This window comes from Eublepharis macularius, chromosome 5, assembly GCF_028583425.1.
Source record: "Eublepharis macularius isolate TG4126 chromosome 5, MPM_Emac_v1.0, whole genome shotgun sequence".
Lineage (NCBI taxonomy): Eukaryota > Metazoa > Chordata > Lepidosauria > Squamata > Eublepharidae > Eublepharis > Eublepharis macularius.
Genome location: NC_072794.1, coordinates 130,712,300 through 130,733,998, shown reverse-complemented (window position 1 = coordinate 130,733,998; position 21,699 = coordinate 130,712,300). Strand labels below are relative to the sequence as shown.

General features: G+C 43.1%; 1 protein-coding gene across 1 annotated transcript in view; it reads right to left on the bottom strand.

Moving 5' to 3' along the window:
* IPO9 (importin 9) overlaps positions 1-21,699 on the bottom strand; it is a 61,972-nt gene that overhangs the window by 3,611 nt on the left and 36,662 nt on the right. Inside the window, exons 13-21 of the mRNA XM_054980741.1 lie at positions 20,638-20,777; positions 19,228-19,387; positions 18,841-19,067; positions 16,954-17,102; positions 15,697-15,825; positions 9,784-10,059; positions 8,941-9,107; positions 7,716-7,849; positions 5,550-5,669 (exon numbers count right to left, since the gene is read on the bottom strand). Of these exons, the coding sequence (XP_054836716.1) occupies positions 5,550-5,669; positions 7,716-7,849; positions 8,941-9,107; positions 9,784-10,059; positions 15,697-15,825; positions 16,954-17,102; positions 18,841-19,067; positions 19,228-19,387; positions 20,638-20,777 (1,502 nt within the window). The remainder of the gene's footprint in view (positions 1-5,549; positions 5,670-7,715; positions 7,850-8,940; positions 9,108-9,783; positions 10,060-15,696; positions 15,826-16,953; positions 17,103-18,840; positions 19,068-19,227; positions 19,388-20,637; positions 20,778-21,699) is intronic.

Here is a 21,699-nt window from a genome sequence, read left to right as displayed (position 1 = left end):
ATACAGCAGACGAGATGGGTGCTTTAAGCTTCAAAGAACAAACTTTTATTGAAGAGGGAAAACACACACACAGGAGTAATTAATAAAATGGTTACATGCACACAGAGTCCTAGGAAGCTAGTCAGAAGTTGGAATAGAGTGAGGGAGGGCAAAGTATATCTACCTATCTTGAAGAATAGTCCAGTCTGCGGGAGAAAAGAGTAGCTTCAAATGCCAGTGTTCTCGGCCAGAAGAGCAAGAGGCTTGGAGCAGCCTCAAGGGAGCAGCAGTTCAGATCCAGTATGTTGTGGACCAGTCTTGGCAGGGCCCCCTGCCTGCCAGCGACTCCTCCTCAGAGGATGAGGGAGTGGAGGAGCTGGCAGAGCCAGTGGGAGATCTTCCCGTGGCACCAGAGGAGCCGGCAAGCAAAGGGCTGCTAAGGCCCTCCGTGGAAGCAGGCAATGGCGGGGGATTGAGCAGGGAAAAAGAGGAACCAGCGCCCCGGAGATCCAAGCCTCTGGAGCCAGCAACAAGATGGAAGGCTCGAGAGAGGGAGGCGGTTTGGGAAAGGCGAAGAAGCGCATGCCTGGAGGCTCAGCAGCGGACAGAACTGGACACCGAGGGCGCGGCATCGCAATCAAGCAAAGGGGAAGCACCAGGCCCTTGCCCTCTTACGCCATCCTGAGTATACAAGGTGAACACTGAGCAGACCTGAGCATGGGAGTGATTTGTCACCACCCCCTCCGTCCAGTAGTTCTGCGCCTGGAAGCTTCAACTCTGCCTTGTTTCTTGCCCCTGCTTGGATTGAACTCCTGTTTCCTGACCTCAGCTTTGACCTCGATTACTCCTTGCTAGTCTCCGTGTTTGACTGACGACTCGGCTTTCAACCCCGACTTGGCTTTCAGACTCCTGCTCGCTTTTTCCACCGACCGACTGATTTTCTGGCTCTTGACCCTGGTGCATCCTGGACTCACCCTCTCTCTCTCTCCTCCCAGCAGCTCAGCATCAGAGCAGGTGCCCTTGCCGTTTGTGACACGTTGCTCCCACCCACGCAACAACCGGCGGCATGGATACAGGCGCTTCATGGATCAAGGATTTGCCCACCAACACTGCATCCCCATGCACGAGAAGCCAGTCAGCTCCTTAGTGGAGGCCATAGAGGGGCGCTTCTGAGATCTGGCCCAGTAACCCATGAGATGGAGACCGTGGAGATAATCGCAGAGGGGCACAGGGATAAACTCCAGTTTGGTCTGGTCCGGATGCCCTGCTTCCCGGTTGTGCTGAGTCTGACCTGGCTCAAAAGCAACAACCCCATCATTGACTGGGAACGCCGATCACTCTGGTTGCCTTCCAGAAGGCCCTAACCCCCTAACCCCCACCCCACCCCGGAGGCTGCTCACCAGTTCCAGCACAAAGCCCTCAGGAGCCCTTGCTGCCATCCCACTGTGCCGAGTTTGCAGACATATTCGAGGAAAAAGGAGCCAACTAGCTACCACCCCACCAGCCCTATGACTGCGCTATTAACCTGATGCCCGATAAACCCCCACCAATGGCCCATTTGTACTCTCTGACCAAATCTGAGCGCCTGGCACTCCAGGAATTCTTGGCCAAGAACCTACAGCGTGATTTCATCTGGCCCTCCACCTTGCCCACGTCGGTACTGGTCCTGTTTGTGAAAAAGAAGGGAGGGGAGCTCAGGCTGTGTCATGACTACTAGGCCCTGAACCAGATCACCATTCGGGACCACTACCCACTTCCCCTGATCCTGGAGCTCCTGGACCAGCTCCGGGGAGCAGTCTGCTTTACCAAGCTCGACCTGCACAGGGCATATAATCTGATCCAGATTCATGAGGGGGATGAATGGAAAATGGCCTCTGGGACCTGCTACAGCCAAACTGAATATCTGGTCATGCCGTTCAGCCTGTGTAATGCACCCTTGGTCTTCTAGAGGTACCTAAATGACGTGTTTCATGACCTGCTGGACCACTACGTCATCATGTACCTTGATGATATCCTGGAGTTCTCCCAGAACCCCGCCAGACATACCGAGCACGTCTGAACTGTACTCTGCTGGCTGAGATGACACGGCCTGTATGCCAAGCTCAAGAAGTGCAAGTTCGACCAGGATAAGGTGGAGTTCCTGGGGCAACGCGTCTCAGCCCAAGGCATCCTGATGAATCCATCCAAGATCAACGCCATGTTCTCCTGGCAGAACCCCAGGAACCGAAAAGATGTCCAGCGATTCCTGGGGTTCACAAACTACTACCAGCAGTTCATCCCTGACATTGCTACACTGGGTGTTCCTCTAACCCAGCTGGTTCAGCCGCGGGTTCCCTTCACGTGGTCTCTGAATGCTCAACAGGCCTTCCAGTCCCTCAAGAACCACTTCGCAACCAGTTCCATCCTGAAATACCCAGACCCGAATCGACCCTTCATTGTGGAGGCAGATGCCTCCGACACTGCGCTGGAAGCCATCATGGCACAACAGTTCTCCCTCAAAGGTCCACTGAGCCCCTGTGCTTTTTACTCCTGCCAACTCACCCTTGCTGAGCGGAACTACATTATTTGGGAGAGGGAGCTACTGGTGATCAAGGCTGCATTCGAAACCTGGAGACACCATCTAGAGGGGACTCAACACCTGGTCATTGTGCACTTGGACCACGGCAACCTAGAGCAACTGCAGTCCGCCCAGAACCTGAATCAACGCCAGATCTGTTGGGCTTTGTTCTTTGCCCGATTCCAGCTCATCATCCGTTATGTCCCTGGCTCCCAGAACAAGCAGGTGGATGCCCTGTCCCAAAAGCCGGAGTATGCCAGACAGGACGGGGAGACTCCTGTGGCCACCACTGTCCTCCCACCTGAAGTCTTTGCGTCAGTGGAGGAGTCTGCTTCCCTGCGTGTCCGGGTCCAACAAGCACAACAGGACAACCCCTGGGCCCGGTGCATCGTCCAGCTCTTACAAGACCCTGCCCAACCGGACTCACCGGGGTACCAGATCCAACAGGGCCTGCTAACCCACAACGAGCAGGTCTACGTTCCCCCTGGAACTCTGCGAAAGGAGGTGCTGCAGCTGGTCCATGATGCTCCACCGGTTGGGCACTTTGGGTGGTACAAGACCCTGCACCCGTTATGTCCAGTCCTGCGACGTATGCCAGCATGCCAAGGAGGTCCCTGTTTCCTTGGACTTCATCACGGACCTTCCCCTGTCACGGGGAAACACCTGTATTGCAGTCATAGCTGACCTATTCACAAAGATGGTACACTTTGCCCCCTGTCCAGCACCACCCTCAGCCCAAGACATTGCATGCCTATATCTACACCATATCTTCCATCTACACAGGGTTTCCCAGTATGTGAAGTACAGTTCACCTCGCACTTCTGGTAGGCCCTCCAGACTCTCCTCAGTACCCGCGTCCATTTATCCTCCTCACACCACCCCCAGACCGATGGACAGAGCACACAAATGCCACATCGGAGCAATACCTCCAGTGCTACACTAATTATCAACAGGATAATTGGGCTGACTTGCTGCCCCTGACTGAGTTTGCTTATAATAACTCTGTTCACTCCTCGACCCGGCAGATGCCCTTTCTGGCCAACTATGGACACCATCCACAGTACTTTCCGCAGACAGCTCCAGGTTCGGCAGTCCTGTCCGCGAATAGCTTCATACAGGAACTTCAAGCCTTGCATCAAGTGCTGCAGGAGCAGTTGGACCAGGCCAAGCAGGCCTACAAAGCTACTGCGGACCGACACCGCCGGGAGGGAGAAGTCCTCAAATTAGGCGATGCAGTGTGGCTCTCCATCAAGCACTTCCAGTCCCAACGCCCGTCCCGGAAATTGGACCATCGCTTTATAGGTCCCTACTGGACCTATACTGGAGCCAGTTTGGGGTAGTGGTTAAGAGCATGGGACTTTAATCTGGAGAGCTGGGTTTGATTCCCCACTCCTCCACGAAGCCAGATGGGTGACCTTGGGCGAGTCACAGTTCTCTGGAGCTCTCTCAGCCCCACCCACCCCACAGGGTGATTGTTGTGGGGTAATAATGACACTTTGTAAACCGCTCTGAGTGGGCATTAAGTTGTCCTGAAGGGTGGTATATAAACCGATTATTATTATTATTATTATTATTATTGTTATTGTTATTGTTATTGTGGAGCAGGTCAACCTGGTCGCCTACTGCCTGGAGCTCCCACCAACACTCCAGATCCACTCAGTCTTCCACTGGTCCCTGCTCTCGTCAACGGCACCCCCACACCCACTCAGCGACCCAGCGCCCCTACCACTGCCCGTCCTGGTGGATGGACAGGAAGAATACGAGGTGGACTGGATCCTGGATTCCTGAAGACACAGGGGTGGCTACAGTACCTGGTCGAATGGAAGGGGTATGGACCTGAAGACAGGTTCTGGGAGCCGGTGGAGAACCTCCATGCCCCTTGCCTTCTCCGACGATTCCATCAGGCATACCCCAGCAAACCAGGCACTGCTGAGTGCTCAAGGAGAGGGGGCCTTGGGAGGTGGATGGTGTCGTGGACCAGCCTCAGCTGGGCCCCCTGCCTGCCAGTGAGTCCTCCTCAGAGGGTAAGGGGTGGAGGAGCTGGTGGAGCCGGTGGGAGATCTGCCTGTGGCACCAGAGGAGCTGGCAAGCGAAGGGCTGCCAGGGCCCTCCATGGAAGTGGCCGATGGTGGGGGATCGTGCAGGGAAGAGGAACCAGCGCCCCAGAGATCCAAGCCTCTGGAGCCAGCAGCAAGATAGAAGACTCGAGCGAGGAAGGCGGTTTGGGAAAGGCAACAGAGCACACGCCTGGAGGCTCAGCAGCGGACAGAGCTGGACATCGAGGGCGTGTCATTGCAATCAAGCAAAGGGGAAGCACCTGGCCCTTGCCCTCTTACACCATCCTGAGTATATAAGGCAAATAAGTGAGAGCAACTTCGTCACCACCCCCTGCGTCCAGTACCTCTGCGCCTAGAAGCTTCAACCCTGCCTCATTTTATATCCCAAGTAGCCATGTTAAATGGCTACTAAAGATGGCGGAGGCTAGGCCGACTGCTTACAATTCCCCCCCTCCAAAGTCGCACCACTAGCTGGGTGACTTTGGGGTGCACCCGGCCGGAGCCAGGCTCAAGGCTAGGGTCTACATCAAGAAAAGAGGGAGTCGGAAGGAGGGTGAGGGGCGGAGCTATCAACTGTCATCATAAGCAAAACGGGCAATTTGGAAAGCCGCATCATACAAAAATCTTAGCAGCCAAATAAAAATGAGTTCCAATTCAAAAGAGAGAACGAGAATGTGGTCTTCCTCTGCGGACTGGTCAGGGAGCAACGGAAATAGGGATCTAAACTAAAGGCATAAACATTCTAACTCTAAGCAACTGGAAACACAGAGGTATATTTTTTAGCAAGAATCGTATTACCAAAGAAGCTACAATTCCTGTACAAAATATTTGAAAAGATATTCCAGACTTAGATAATGGAATATCTAGTTAGAAGTTCTGTTCTAAAAGCAGCAATGGTCACACATTATCAAAAGGTTACTACCACCAAAAGGAGAAAAGTCAAACCAATATAATACCTTGGCTCCAGTCTGCAGCTGTTTGGCGGGAAGCATTTGCTTCCATTGCATTAGAAAGTTCATTTATTATCAGTTTTAAGATTTTAATTAACAAAGGAATGTTTGTCCAGCGCTCAGGATCTGTAAGACAGAGAACAAGGTTTTTTTAAAAAACAATTAAAATCTCTCAGGAAAATCAACGTAATACAGAATACATTTCAAAAATCAGAAAGCCATCAGTCACAGAAACAGCAGGGAAAACTGCAGAGGACACTATTTTCTGTGCTTATGATTAAGGTATTTTGAGGCCTCTCTCTTGTAATTGTTAAGCAACTGGATATGTGGAGCCTTTTTACATTCCTTATTGTGTCCTATTATGAGGAGATAGTACAGAGCTATGTGTATTTATGATTTCCTCTGAGAAAATCTGAGTCTGGGACATTAGAAAATAGAAATCTAAGAGGGACATGACAGAGGCTTAAAAATTATGCATATGGTGGAGCAAGTGGATAGAGGGAATTTTTTCTTCCTTTACCATAATTCTAGACCTTGTATGTGTGTGCACAGTCAAGTCACTTCCAAATTATGGTGACCTTATGAACTAACATTCTCCAAAAAGTTCTATCATTAACAGCCCTGCTCAGATCTTGCAAACTGGAGGCTGTGATTTCCTTCATTGAGTCAAGCCATCTGATCTTTTCCTTCCACCTGCCTTCCACCTTTCCTAGCATTATTGTCTTTTCCAGCGAGTCTTCTCATGATGTGACCAAAGTACAAAAAATAGCCCCTTTTTGTCATTTTAGCTTCAAGGGAGTATTCAGGTTTAATTTGATCTAGAACCCACTTGTTTTTTGAGCCATCCATAGTATCCGTAAAACTCTCCTCCAGCACCACTTTTCAAATGCATCAACTTTCTTCCTGTTATCTTTCTTCACTGTTCAATTTTCACCAACCACGCATAACAACAGAGAATATCATAGTATGAATTGATCTTACTAGAACTTGGGGACACCCAATAAAATTGATGAGCGATAGGTATAGGACAGACGAGTAAATACTTTATTCTGTAATTAAATTGCAGAATTCACTGACAGGATGGATACAAGCATAGATGACTTTAGAAGAGGGTTAGATAGCTTCACGGAAAACATGTCCGTCGAAGGCTACTAGCCATGAGTAAAAAGAACCTTCATACTCAGAGGCAGTAAACCTTTGAAACCTGTCAGCCTCGGTGCCCTGTTGGTTGGGCCTCCAGGACATCTGGTTGGATGGTGAGCAGAACAGCATACTGGACTAGATGGATCACTGGTCTGATCCAGTAAGGTTATGTTCTTATAAAGAAATAGGTCTTTACTATATTTGAATTTACACCTTGGGAACTGTTTATTGAACCCGACTAAACTTTTTGCCATACATTCAGTTACTATATGACTTGAGTGTATAGGATTACAACCTTCATGCAGATACAATCATCGATTCAGAAGATTCTGAAGATTAAACTTCAGCTGAAACCAGAGATTTTTCTGTTGGGAATAATGGACAGCCAGTTGGAAAAAAGTTTTAGAACACTGTTTTTATACTTTATTACAGCAGCAAGAGTACTTTATGAACAAAAGTGGAAAACTACAACATTGCCTACAGTGGAGGAATGGTTGACAAAAGTTTTGGAGTTTGCGTTAATGGCAAAACTTACTGAGTTAATTAGAGAAAGGACATTAGTTAACTTCTTGACTGAACGGAAACCGTCAATAGACTTTTTGCATGAAATGGGTAACAAGGATTTGATGACATCTGGATTTATGGATTAAGAAACAGAAACAATAGAAAAAAAGAGGGGTTTTGTGACTAACTCAGAATAAGTGGGACTCTAGAAATGATATACGCTTATTGCGGAGAAAATCAGAACTCAACTTGTAGTGTAATTTAGGAGTTTTTTTGTGTTTTCTTTTTTCTTTTCCTCTTCATTTTATAGATATATGTATTGTTAGTGTGTTACGTTTAGAATTGTGTGTTTTTTCTTGTTCTCTATGTTTGTTGTTTATTGTGTTGTGGTGTGTAGTTTATAGTTTAAATAAAGAAAATTTTAATACCCAGGATTACAACTTCCAAAATCTATTTTAAGGTTTTTTTTTAAAGATCTCTTATACCTGGCTGATTCTGTCTCAAGGTAACATTTTGATTACTTACTTTTGGCTGCTTTTGATCGTGTACGTATTCCTTCTTCCATATTAAATATTTCTTCCCCTTTTACCCTGATATCCTGGAGCCGCTTGTCATCTGTGTTGATGCCATACTGAAGGAGTTTGCACAGGGCAACAGAGCTGAAGAAAAAAAGTTTACTGAGAGCTAGTTTGGTGTAGTCATTAAGAGCAGAGGAACTCTAATCTGGAGAACTGGGTTTGATTCTCCATTCATCCACCTGAAACCAGCTGGGTGACCTTGGCTAAGTTACACCTCTTCCAGAGCTCTCTCAGCCCCATCTACCTTACAGGGTGATTATTAAGTTGTCCTGAAGGGCGGCATATAAATCCATCATCATCATCACCACCACCTTCTACTTGTTCCAACAGCATTCATTAGGATTTACAATATCATGCTTGAGATCTTAAACTAAGGCTGATACATTGCTCTCAGTATAATATGAAAATCATCAAGCAGATGATGATCAAATAGCTAAAGATATTATCCAACTTCTGTATCTTAATGTTTTTTTAATGCCATGTTCCCTCATGAAATACACAGAGGCTTTAAGAAACTGTTCAGCAACTCATTTTTAAGGATAGTAACTTTGAGAAGCCAGACAGAAATGATGGTTCACTGTCACTCTACACCCTAAAGTGAATTGCTAACAGGTTCTGTTGCCTCAGATGTCATTGTCTTCATACCCCCTTTTGTCTCTAGGTTGGCAAAGGAGTGAGGGAGGTATCAAAAACCCACAAGAAACTCGGTTTTAACCTGAGACCACCAGTCAACTGACCCTATTTTACACCATTACAAGTAGGGTTGCCAGGCCCCAGGTAGTGGCTGGAGATCTCCCGGAATTACATCTGGTCTCCAGGCCACAGAGATCAGTTCACCTGGAGAAAATGGCTACTTTGGGGGTGGACTCTATGGAATTATGCCTTGCCAAGGTCCTTTCCCTCCCCAAACCCCACTTTCTCCAGGTTTCACCCCCCAGATCTCCAGGAATTTCCCAACTTGGAGCTGGCAACCCTAATTACAAGTCAAGCACAAGACAGGTATTTTCAAGCTGACAGACAAGCTAACATTTAAAAGACTTGTGGAATACCAACGATGAATCCACATGCATTCCAGTTTGTTTCTCTAGAGAGACATATCATCCTTTTTAGGAAGGAACGAACAATCAGGCTTGTGTCTTTAGGGAACATACAGTGATCCAGGAATTCCTTACCTGACCTTGCCTTCATATTGTCCATAGAACAAATGTTGTCGACTCATCCACTCTGACATTACAAACTCCAGAGCAGGTTTGCCTGTTGGTCCAGGGAGACTACAAAGAAATTCTAGCAGTGGTTCCAACTGAGAATGAACTAGATGAGCAAACACCATGATCAAAGACTGCAAGAGGGACAAAATAATGGAGGTATTTTTAGGTATACCTGTATTTTGGGGGGCTTAACAGCTTTATCAATACTTAAAACTGAACAAACAAAACTCTTTAATTAAAAATTAAGTGACCAAGCGAATGCAAGACTAAACACAAACAAAAACCAAAGGGAAAATGATATCCTCATTATAAAGTATCCAGTCTCCTTATACCACAGCATTATTGTGTTCCTGCCAAATAATCAAGCAAATATCCTTAGCCACCTCTTATGGTGCATCCCAATTATAATTCTAGCAGATGTGCTGCTCAAGTATTTTCCAATTATTCAGTAAGAGTAATAATGAACAAATTTTATAAATTTTCAATTGTCCTAAGGGCGTTTCTATGCATTAAAGGGCAAATTGTTCTGCAATATAATATTCCTGGAAAACATAGGAAATATTACACAGAAGCAATGGATAAACAGATTTGTGAATTCAATCCAGAGAGACCACCCACTTACAACCAGAATGCTTTCCTGCTCTATAATTAATTAATGTAATCACTACTAAACAGACCAACTCTGACCTAATTATATGGCCTATAATTTGTGTAAAACTACAACCCCCCCCCCACAAATTAACAAGGATAAGGCTTCTTAATCTAACCAACTTATAATCAGTTTCTTCTGGTTTCCAGCTTCCTTACCTGCATTACAGTGAGTGTTTCTGCTTGCTGCATTTTACTGAGAATTGCTCTCAGAATCTGGTCCAGATTCTCTCCCAGTTCACTCCCTGCTTTGGAAATCAATGTGGAAACTAATCTGCCTACAAAGGCAGCTGTGAATTCTGAGGTGCGTGGATCTAGAAGATGGCTCACCACCTGCATCACGTACCACAGTCCATTGTGGCCTTGCTCGTCATGCCACTGTGCAATTTGTTCCAGTGCTACTGAGATGTATGCACGCAGACATTCGCCACCATTCTGAACAAAGGAAGACAAACAATTTTAAAAACTTCAAACTACAGAGAGTTCTGTATCTTTCAGACACTCAAACACTATAATAAGGGAAAAGTTAAATTGGTGAGACTGTAGAAGCAGTCAAGGAACAAAATCAGAAGTGATAAAATAGTTTAAAAATTAAGACGTTTGTCAAGCATCAATTTTTTTGCTATCTGCCTTTTAGACCACTGGTAATAGGCAGTGTATCTAGTATATAAGACTTCACAGATGTAGCTAATTTAAGCTACATTTCCTAAAAGGCAAAGAAAGCTTCCTTACAGCAGCCTTAACAGTAGTAAATTCTAATACAGACTTATACATCTCTTTATTTGGTCAGGATTAAGAACATAGTCCTCCCTACTCTAAGGACAAAACATTCAAATATATAGAGCCAGTGTAGTGCAGTGCTTAGAGTGTTGAACTAGGATCTGGGAAATGCAGGTTCAAATCTCCACTTTGCCACGAAAGCTTGGTAGGTGACCTTGGGCCAGTTAGAGAGTCATCTTAAGCTACTTCAAAGGGCTGTTGTGAGAATAAAGTACGACTCAAAAGACAGGAATCTGGGGAACTAAAACAGTAAACAGTCAATAACAATTAATATATATATTTACATGTGCAAAGTGCAAGTGTATACAGAATCAATACAAAGTGCATAAATAGCTGGCATTTATGGGGTAGTCTGTCAATGAATAAATAATCACAGTAATTCCATATATAGTCTCAACTGGTGGACAGAGAGTACGCAGAGGTGGGAGAAAAGCGTCCTGCTTGAGCTAGAAATCAGTCCATTAGTCCATTAGTCCCCAGATGGAATAGGACGTGCCCAAAGGCACCTCTAGCCGACGGGCTTCTGCTCGCAATTTTCCGTTCCCGTTTCGGTGTTTCTTCTTCTTGGGCTAGTTTTAATGGACTGTGATAAAAATTATCATATAAAAATTTAAAATATATGTATTCCAATAAATTACTTACTATGCCTGATGTAATGTATAGTCATTTTACTTACACTCCGCAAGCGTCTCTCCTCACACCACACTCAGTTAGAACCACAATGAAGCCGACAGACACAGCAAATCAAAGACACACCCCATATTTAAAGTAACATGCCTTGAGTCACCTCATTAACACAATTTAGAGCTGCTAATTCCTAAAGGGGATCGAAGCTACCATCATGCAATTAACAAAGCAAAGTTGCAAATTATATGCTCATATACAGAGCAACATACAAAGAATATTCACTGAAAATCTATAGGTCCAAGGAGGATTCTCAAGAGGAGCTAAAAGGCTGACATCTCAAGAGTGAAAATGTTTACCCTTGTCCCAAGAAACAAGAGTAATCTATGGAAAGATTCAAACCACCTGGTGTTAAACTGCCTAGCACTAATGGCTGGCAATCTCAAGCACAACTCCACAAACAATGATGACTTTAGACAACATAGCTGGTATCTGGACTCAGTCCTTGCTTCTAGGGGGTACCCCGAAGGTGTGAGATTGCCAGCCATTAGGAGGGCAGAGTGTGCACCCTGGGAGACACTTCTCCGCCCCAAAAGCCGTCAGACGGATTCTAGAATCAAATGGGCACTGGAATATACCCCCATGGCGGGCTCCATCAATAAAATCGTTAAGAAGCATTGGCACCTAGTGAGCGGTATTGCTGTGTGTGAAAATCACCCGACAATAGGATACAGACGCACTAGGAGCCTAAAAGATATTCTTGTAACATCAGAATACCAGCAGCAGGCTCCTGTGCGGTCCTTGTCAGTAGGACACTCCTCTTGCGGAGATTGTTTCGTATGCCACCTGATGGTTAAATTAGATATTCTTTTACCATCAAGAAGAGGCCCCTCCCCTCCTTTCTCTACTTGCAAGTCTTCCAATGTGGTTTACATAATACAATGCAGCTGCCTCCTTAATTATGTAGGGAGCACTACCCAACAATTACGAGTGCGTATACAGGAGCACCTCTCACGTATTAGAAACAACACCAGAGAGGCTCCTTTAGTAGAGCATTTTTTGACCAGCCACACAAACATCAATGAGTTGCGGATCTCTGTCTTGAAGGTGGGGGAGACATGCTCCAACTTGGATCAGACTAAAAAATTATTACAACTAGAAACGAAATGGATTTTCATGCTAGGCAGTTTAACACCAGGTGGTTTGAATCTTTCCATAGATTACTCTTGTTTCTTGGGACAAGGGTAAACATTTTCACTCTTGAGATGTCAGCCTTTTAGCTCCTCTTGAGAATCCTCCTTGGACCTATAGATTTTCAGTGAATATTCTTTGTATGTTGCTCTGTATATGAGCATATAATTTGCAACTTTGCTTTGTTAATTGCATGATGGTAGCTTCGATCCCCTTTAGGAATTAGCAGCTCTAAATTGTGTTAATGAGGTGACTCAAGGCATGTTACTTTAAATATGGGGTGTGTCTTTGATTTGCTGTGTCTGTCGGCTTCATTGTGGTTCTAACTGAGTGTGGTGTGAGGAGAGACGCTTGCGGAGTGTAAGTAAAATGACTATACATTACATCAGGCATAGTAAGTAATTTATTGGAATACATGTATTTTAAATTTTTATATGATAATTTTTATCACAGTCCATTAAAACTAGCCCAAGAAGAAGAAACACCGAAACGGGAACGGAAAATTGCGAGCAGAAGCCCGTCGGCTAGAGGTGCCTTTGGGCACGTCCTATTCCATCTGGGGACTAATGGACTAATGGACTGATTTCTAGCTCAAGCAGGACGCTTTTCTCCCACCTCTGCGTACTCTCTGTCCACCAGTTGAGACTATATATGGAATTACTGTGATTATTTATTCACTGACAGACTACCCCATAAATGCCAGCTATTTATGCACTTTGTATTGATTCTGTATACACTTGCACTTTGCACATGTAAATATATATATTAATTGTTATTGACTGTTTACTGTTTTAGTTCCCCGGATTCCTGTCTTTTGAGTCGTCCTTTTTTCCTGGGGGCACCCTTTTGTTCTGTAGCTTCACCAGCAGTGAGAATAAAGTAAACAAAAGAACAATGTCAGCTCCTTTGGGTCCCCACATTGGAAAGGAAGGTAAAGTATGAAAGAATAAGTAAATAATAATATGACTTATTTATGGCTTTAATGGTAACAACAAGCACTCTGTACTGTGCCTGGAAACAAACAGTTCACCTATGTATTTATTTCATCAGTGGTAAGCTACATCCCTTACAGTCTTCACCAGTTAACAATCTTGCCCCTGTATTCTGAACAAGTTTCTGAACTGAGGCAACCCCATATAAAAAACAATGCAGTAATCTAATCTGATGCAATCAGAGCATGGATATCTGTAGCCGGATATCACTTTTCAAGGAAGGGCTGCAGATGGTGCTTAATGAAAAGTGCTTTCATACTATAGGTGATACCTGAAGGTCCATCTGCAGACACAGACTTAACTGCACCTACATCAAGACATGAATTTGCTCCTTCAGGGAAAGCACAACCCCATACAGAACAGGTTGATTCCTTACTCCCTGATTAGTTATATAAAGTAACTGCACCTCAGTTACTTCGGTTTACTCCAGGCCAGTATGACTGTCAGTCAATGACAGGCCATGGCAGATAGACCCCTGTACCCTCACAGCAAAAAATCCACGATCTTGGTTGAAAGGCTTTATTCAGGAATCAATTCCAATCCACAGATATGTCCATAGGATTGCTCAGAAGAAAGCAAGCAGATAGGCAGGTTGACAGGAATACCTAAATTGTGAAACCCATTCTTCTTATAGAGCACAACTACCCGTCCCCCTTCCCAACAGTAAAACATAACATTTGGTGCAAAACAGTCTTGAGTGCTCCTCTCATAGTTTATATATCAAGTCTAGACACTAGAAAGGCCTAAGATTAAAGTTGAAGCACAGTGATTCATGAGAACGAACAGTTTACAAGGTCAGAAGCCCTGGGAGCTTCAAAGCAGTTCGATAAGGCACCTGCGGCTTTAGTAGGCCTGTGAAAGCAAGGCAATTTATGGCATTGGCAATATGACATGAAAGTACAGCATCAAACAATGGTTCATAGTAACAGCAATGGCTCATTGTAACATCTCAGCTTAAAATAATGGCCTGGATGAGGTGCAGACATGACAATGACCCTCAGATTATTTGTTCAGTACATCCACTATCTCACTCAATTCTGCTGAAAGGAGAGGTACGGTGGCATGTCACTAGTATACAATGACAGTTTACTACAAAACTCTGGAAGCAGAAGTCAGACCACTGGTTTATCAAGGTCAGTCGGTCTACTTCAATTGACAGGTCTTTCACATGACCTAGTACCCAATTCTTCTAACTGGAGGTGCTGGGGAATGAACCTAGGACCTTCTGCATGCAAAGCAGTCACGCTCCCACTAAACAGCATGGGTGACAAGAGGGAACTGCACAGGTGCCAAGCACCAGTCTCCAAGCACCACTTTCTGATAAATGGAGGTCAGACTAGAATGAAATGTAGAGTTCATGCCCTCAATATCCATTTCAGCCAACCAGTCCAGGAGACAAGGGTTGACAGCAGCAAATACTGAAAAGAAGTACAGAAGAACTAAGCTACACTCTCCATGTCTGTTTCTTAACAACCAAGGCAATTTCAGTTCCATACAAGGTTAGAAATCAAGCTGAGATGGGTCTAGATAATCTGTCTCATCCCAAAGAATTGTGGAGCTGAATGGCTTCTATCTATCAATCCACCTCCAAATGGGGTATTTGCAACTGGTGGCAGTACATATCAGCTGGGTCCAGAAATAGCTTCTTCAACAGTTGCTTCACAAACGTCTTCTTTCAGGGTAGTCAGAACCACATCCTCCTCTAATGAAGCATTAGCTGACCCTATGGGCCTGACTGAGCAGTCTCTTCCCATGAAATTGCAAGATTTGAGCCCAGTAACATCTTGAAAACCAACAAGATTTTCAGGGTATAAATTTTTGAGAGTCAAATCACCCTTCATTAGAGCTTTGATTCCCCAAAACTTACCCTGAAAATCCTGTTTGTCTTCAAGAAGCAACTGGCCTTGATGCTTGCTGTTCTATTGAAGACCAACACAGCTACCCACCTGCAAGTATTCCTATGAAAAGTAATAAACCAGGATAGGTATAGATGTGGCTCATCCGCATCCTCAAGCCACAGCAACTGAAAAGTATGCAAACAACTGTAACTAGGCTGGGTTCTAATAAAATCAGAGGTCGTCTCTGCCCCCATAGTACCATCTCAGTTGAAGCAGGTGTGAGCAATTTTATTTCTGAAAAGCACATGGATCCCAATTCATTTTTATTTGGTGAAAATTACATGCAGGGAGTACTTATGACAGTGTTTTGAAGTCATGTTTTGGACATTCAGATAACAACCTGAAGATACGCTACACAAATCTGCACTGTAGGCTGCATCTGGAAGCATATGTTGGCATTCAGGTACTTCCAGAAAGAAGAGGATATAGGTGTGATAGATTAATACATAAGCTAGCCAGCCATTCAAGGACTCAACTGGGGATTTCAACCTGGGCCTCCTAGGTCCTAGTCTGATTCTCTAGCCACTACACCATGCTGGCTCTCATTTGGCCTCAAACCACCCTCTCCTGTTTCGAGTGAAGATTACCTGCATGGTAGCATGGTCATCTGTATGAAGGCTACATTGAGCCACAGCAGGAAAAGCTTGGCAGATTAACAGCTCTGAAAGAGGGGGTTTAGTATGTCTCACAACAGTTGTTAATATATCTATTGAAGTCTGAAAAAGAAAAATATAGAGACAAGTGAGTAGTTTTGAAGTAACAGCATAGAACAATGATAGTGGCTTGATTCAGGCACAACATCAAACAATTGTTTAGCACAACTAAATAAGCCCTTAAGAAACTTCAGGTCTTCATGATACCTCCTCTCTTCCCACTCACATGTCACTATTTCTATGGTAAATGGCAGTTTCCTGCAATATCTAAATCAGCAAACCTATGGTTTGTGTTTGCCCTGCAGATGAGGGTTTCAAAGAGCAGCTTTTTTCCAAATTCAAAATCCTGATTTATAGGTCAAGCACATACCACAGCTGGCAAATGTAAAGGCAAACTATGCTTTATCGTGAAAGCAGCTAATTAGCTTGCAGCTTGTAAGGGGAGAAAGGATTGCACAAGCAATCCTGAACCATAGTTTAGCATTCCATCTAAACCACATGAACACACAAAACTGCCTTATACAAAGTCAGAAAATTGGTCTATCAAGGTCAGTACTGTCTACTCTGATTGGCAGCAGCTCTCCATAGTCCCAGGCTTATATCTCGTATCACCTACTAGCAAGCTCCTTTTAACTGGAGATGCCATGGGTTCAATCTGGGATCTTCTGCATGCCAAGCATATGCTCTACCACAGCCCCCTTCCAGGCAGTGTGAACTTTTCCTGTATTTTGTAAAGCAAGCATGGAAAGAATAGCTGGTTTTATTTTGCCACTGGAAGCACTGTACCTGTGCTAAGCAAGTGAAAGTCAACATAATTGGAAATTATATCTAACATTTTTGGTGTAACAGAAAAAATTCTTCAAAAGGAACTGATTGGCCTGTTGTCACCCTCATTTAGGCTTATTCAAGACAGTCGCTTCAGTAGCAGTAAGTGTTAGTCTCTAGCTCTATATAAACCTCTTAATTTAGAAGCAAGCTCTGATGGACAGGCTCTGGAAACAGTTATTGGAACGAGGCTTACCAAGAGACCTGAAAGATGATGCATACCAACTTTTCTTAAAACATAACGTGCTTTCAGGATTTAATATATTTTTCTCAGTAATTTAGGAAGAAATGTTTCTGTTCTTTACACAGAGAAATAGGAAACTACATGGATGCGTTCCCAATTTGAGAAGGTGCCCTCATACTTACTGCACACAGCCCTGCTGGGATCTTATCCGCAGGAGCCTGCATAATGCTGACTAGCGTTGGGATTAACCTCATCTGCATTGCATGCTGGCATGCTTCTATCTGTGCTAATTCCTTGAAGATGTCTTGGGCAAGAGAGGCAACTACAGGATCTGATGCAAGAAAACAGCAATTACTATCTAGATCAAAGCTGCACCATTTTAATAATAATGTAATACAGTAGGCTGATTATAAACCAAAGACTAAAGAGAACATTGTTTTACACTGTGTAGCAGAATACTCCTTTCCACTTGAGTAAAACAGAATTTAGTTTAAAATATTAGTGATAGGAAGAAAAGACAACTTCAAAGTCTGATTCTTCATCTTTAGTGTTCCATGTCAGACAAAACATGCTCTTATAATAATAATTCCTAACTAAACTGTAATTCGTCTCTTCTGCATAGCATATGCAGGAAAAAAACCATGAACTTTTAAAGTAATCTGTAGCACTCCACATCCAGAGGGCTGATTAAAAATACAGATCAATAGTTTTAAAAACACGGACTGAAAGGGAGGGAAAGTATGTTTATATTCAATGTTTTGTTCAAATGTGATGTCTAAGCTTCACTTTGGAAAGTCATAAAGCCTTGAAAAAAAATGAGTATCTGAAAAGGGGAATTTGTGACACATTCATTATACTGAAAAATTTATGGCTGGTCCTGTTGCAACAGCCAGAGGCTTACAAAAGTAAGAATCAGAGTAGGTTGGGCTCATAGTCATGGGGACTGAAATTCCCTTTAGTAGGCAAAAAGTAATCTGAACCTTCAGGATGACCACTCCCCATTCAGCTAGGATTAGTCTTAATTGTTTTAAGAATGAAGCATTCCTTCCTACTTCCAGCACTGCCCTGCTGAAGTCATGAAAGCTCATCTTTGCTCATAATACATTTCACCCCATTTTTGTTTCCCCACCTCCCCATCTTCCAGATGTGTCCTTGGAGAATGTGTTACCTTACAACTTGGGGAGTAAGGCAAGCTTCAATGTCAACCAACTACAAGTGCCAGCAGGCTGAATATTTGGCTAGGTCCTGCTCTAGAGAGTTCACCTAATGGAAAAGTGTCCTATAAGGCTGCTGGTAAGAACATTCCACTGAAGAAATAAGCTGTAATTCTGTACAGATGCTATTTCCCCAGTACATTGTAAACTAACACGATACAATCTCTGAACCATCTAGAAATAGCGGATGTAAATACACACACCCTATGTTGTAAGAATCCAGATTAGACTCTAGGTAAGAAGTTGGAATTGTGGTGAGATAAATTAGCACTGCACCCTTAAGGAATTAAAGCAATAAAAATTAAGGCAATTGGCTGACCTAATGCTATCCCTCCCTATTCAAAGAACAAGACTGTATGGTAAAAAAAATTATTATATGATTATAACAAATCTGAAAATGATTAAGTTTGTGTTCACACTTTTATTGAGCTTGGTGACTATACTTCAAAGTCTTTGCAGTGTTGCTAGCTCAGATCTGAGCATCTTTCCAAACTAGTTCTGCTAGCCTGTCTCCCAAACATGTGCCTTAATGATGACGTTAGGGAGTTGGATGCACAGAACCACCCTTACATTAAACTAGTGGGTAATTACATGCACAGCTAGCCTAGGTGCAAAGTATACAGGCAGACACTTACAGATTTGCTCCGGGTCATACTAAGACTCCTTATGACTAAGAACCCACTCTACTTAGGTTGTACCCTAAGAAATGCCATAGTTATTCAATGCACTGAATTTTCTCAAAGAAAATGGGCATCTTTGCTGTCTTTCACAAGAAAATATTGAAAAAGCCAACTGCAAAACTATTCTGTAGTTGAACACGAAGATTATCAAATGAATTTGTATCTGGGCACATACCATTACTATACTTGAGAAAGATTGCAATGGTGAAGGGACAGATCTTGTTCTCTACACTTGCTGTAAAGGCTGGATCTACTGTACAGACAATGCAAAGTGTTTCCATCACAAGATTGAGGACCTCTGAACTGAACTGAGCTGCTAAGTGGATTAGTCCATCTAGGATACTGGGAAGAAAAGGCTGTAAGACATGTGTGCTCTCAGAGATCTTCAGCTGGTCACAGTAACTAGAAAAAGCAGAAGTTTCAACAGGGTCAGTAAGATAGTAAGTGCGCAATATTTAATTTACTAAAACTTTTACTTTTTTCCTTTTATCAAGGAACTGTTTGATGATGACACATTCCTTCATATTGGCTTGCAAATAACATTATTTCACAATTTACTTACCCCCAAATAGCCCTTACTGCAGAAATTCGCACAGAAGGGGGCTGGGTTTCATGAAGACCACTAACTGTGGCTTGCAGAAATTGCTGGATGAGCTCTGGAGACATAGCAACTGTAAAGCGACTGGCAGCCCAAAGAGCACGACCAAGCAGAAAAGGCGACACTGGAAAAAATAAGTTAATATTCCTCCAATTCCATCCTCAGAAATACTATTATACCAGATGGCCCAATATAATATTGAAAGGAGCTGTTTACAGGGATACAGCAAACACATAAGATGCTTCATTGAGGCATTTAGGGTTTGTACACTGCTCCCTTGAAAGCATTCAGGGATAGTAAAAGAAACTAATTACTGACTGCAGTTAGGAGAGTCTTCTCTCTGGGCAGGGAGAAGGAAGGGGATATTAGTTGCGTAAGTCAAGTAGGTAGCCAGAATTCTTCTAGAGCTTGTATACACCCCTCTATGTTCCTGAGTTGGTTGAGAAGGGAAGAGAGTTCTAATGCTTCCAGAAGTAGCAATATTTTCTACTCAAAGGACACAAGGAATTGCAAGTTGTGGAAAAATGGGGTGGTGATGGTGAAAGAGATGCAAGCCACTGCTTTTCCTACTCTGTAGGTACCAATTTGCATAATTCCATGAGTTTAAACAAAATATAAGAATCCTTTATTTTATCCAATCATTCTTTCTTCCAGGGAGTAATTCTTTGCTGTCATACCTTTGCATGTCTACTAAAACAGAATACACCTTTAAAAGCAAATACCTTCCATCCTCAAAACCCTTTCCAAATTGTTACGTTCTCTGAGTAATCTATTCTGCTGCAAGGTAGATACCAAGAAGCTTTTAACTTGTAAATGTTGCAGGACTGTGATTTGAATACATGAACTCCCAAAGCAGCATTATACTGAATTGGACCATTGGTCCATCAAGGTCAGTATTATCTACCCAGACCAGCAGCAGCTCTCCAGAGTCTCAAGTCAAGGTCTTTCACATCACCTGTTATCTCATCCTAGAACTGGAAATGCCAGATGAACCTGGGACCTTCTGCATGCAAGGCAGATGCTCTACCAGTGAGCCATGGCTTACAAAGTTTTCAACATCTTCAATGATTGACTTTATCCTTCCTTCCTAGTGCTTTATATCTGAACAACTGGCTCCCCCACCCCCTGCCAAAGATTAACATTTATTAAATTTCTTGAATATAATTTGCAGTTTGGACCTCAACTCCCTTAATACTGAAACCAAAGGTAAAATAGGTGTGGAATATTTATTTCATCCCATACATTCAGTAAATCCTCAACCACAATATTGTCATGGGCACAATAAGGGTTTCAATCTGTTTGTTTTCTGGAAGGCTCTTGAATTGCTCTTATGTATATTCTGGCCACTAGCCAGTAAAGCAGGAGATTAGGTACCTGACAGGTTCAGGTCTGCAAGAACAACATTTGTTAGGAATCCATGCATGTCGAAGTGTATTCTGCCATTCTTCACACTATCTGTGATAAGAGATTTGACTGAACCTAAAGCCAGCATGCATGCTTCATGTATCTTCCACCTGCAATAAACCAACAAATGCCTTAGTTTCAACATTTTATTAAGTTTTTTTTTATTTTTAGACCAGATAAAGGGGTACAGAAGGGAAAAAAAGGGAGGGGAATAAAAAATACAACGATTACAACAAAAGGAAAATTTTAAATGTACGTTACAAGGACTATCAAAAATGTAACATCCATCTAACATTTAAAATATAGTTTCACATATATAACACAACCATACTTTAAAATGTTTCTTCTTTTCATTCTTAAATCTCATTATTAGATCATCTATAAAATATTTTACCTTATCTATTAAAATGCTTTTACAATGACACATCCATCCAAAAAATATTAATCAACTTAACTAGTATATATATCCATATATCATGTTAAAACTTTCAAACAAACAGCATTATTGTAGCCTCTGCAGATCAGACCCATAAAACATTTTTTTTCATTCACTTCCAGGGAAAATGATGAAAACAGGTGTCATCATCATTAACACAAAAGCTAAATATTTCCAAACATGGGACACTGTATACTTCAAATTAAAGCAGGAAAAAACTTATTAAAAACTGTACTTCTGGCATCTGACCTTTCAGAACCGCAGGTCTACACCAGTTATTCCAATGTATGTTTAAGACTTCAATTTCCCGGTGTCAAAAGGACCATTTTGCCATAGTGCTGCTGTTGGGAGGGTGGGGCATAATAAGGAAGCTCCTTATCTCTAATACACCCCCAGCAGCACCACTATGGGGAAATTTCCTTTCCAAAAATTACTATCAAGGGCTCATTTTTCTACCTAAGCTTCTATATCATCACCTACCAATAAAGTTCATCTCTGATTCACAGAGGACAAGCAGGCTAGGCTCTACAGTACAGAAAATGGTAATAGAAATCAGTAGATTTTTAGATTCTGACTTCTACCGATACTTCGACGTT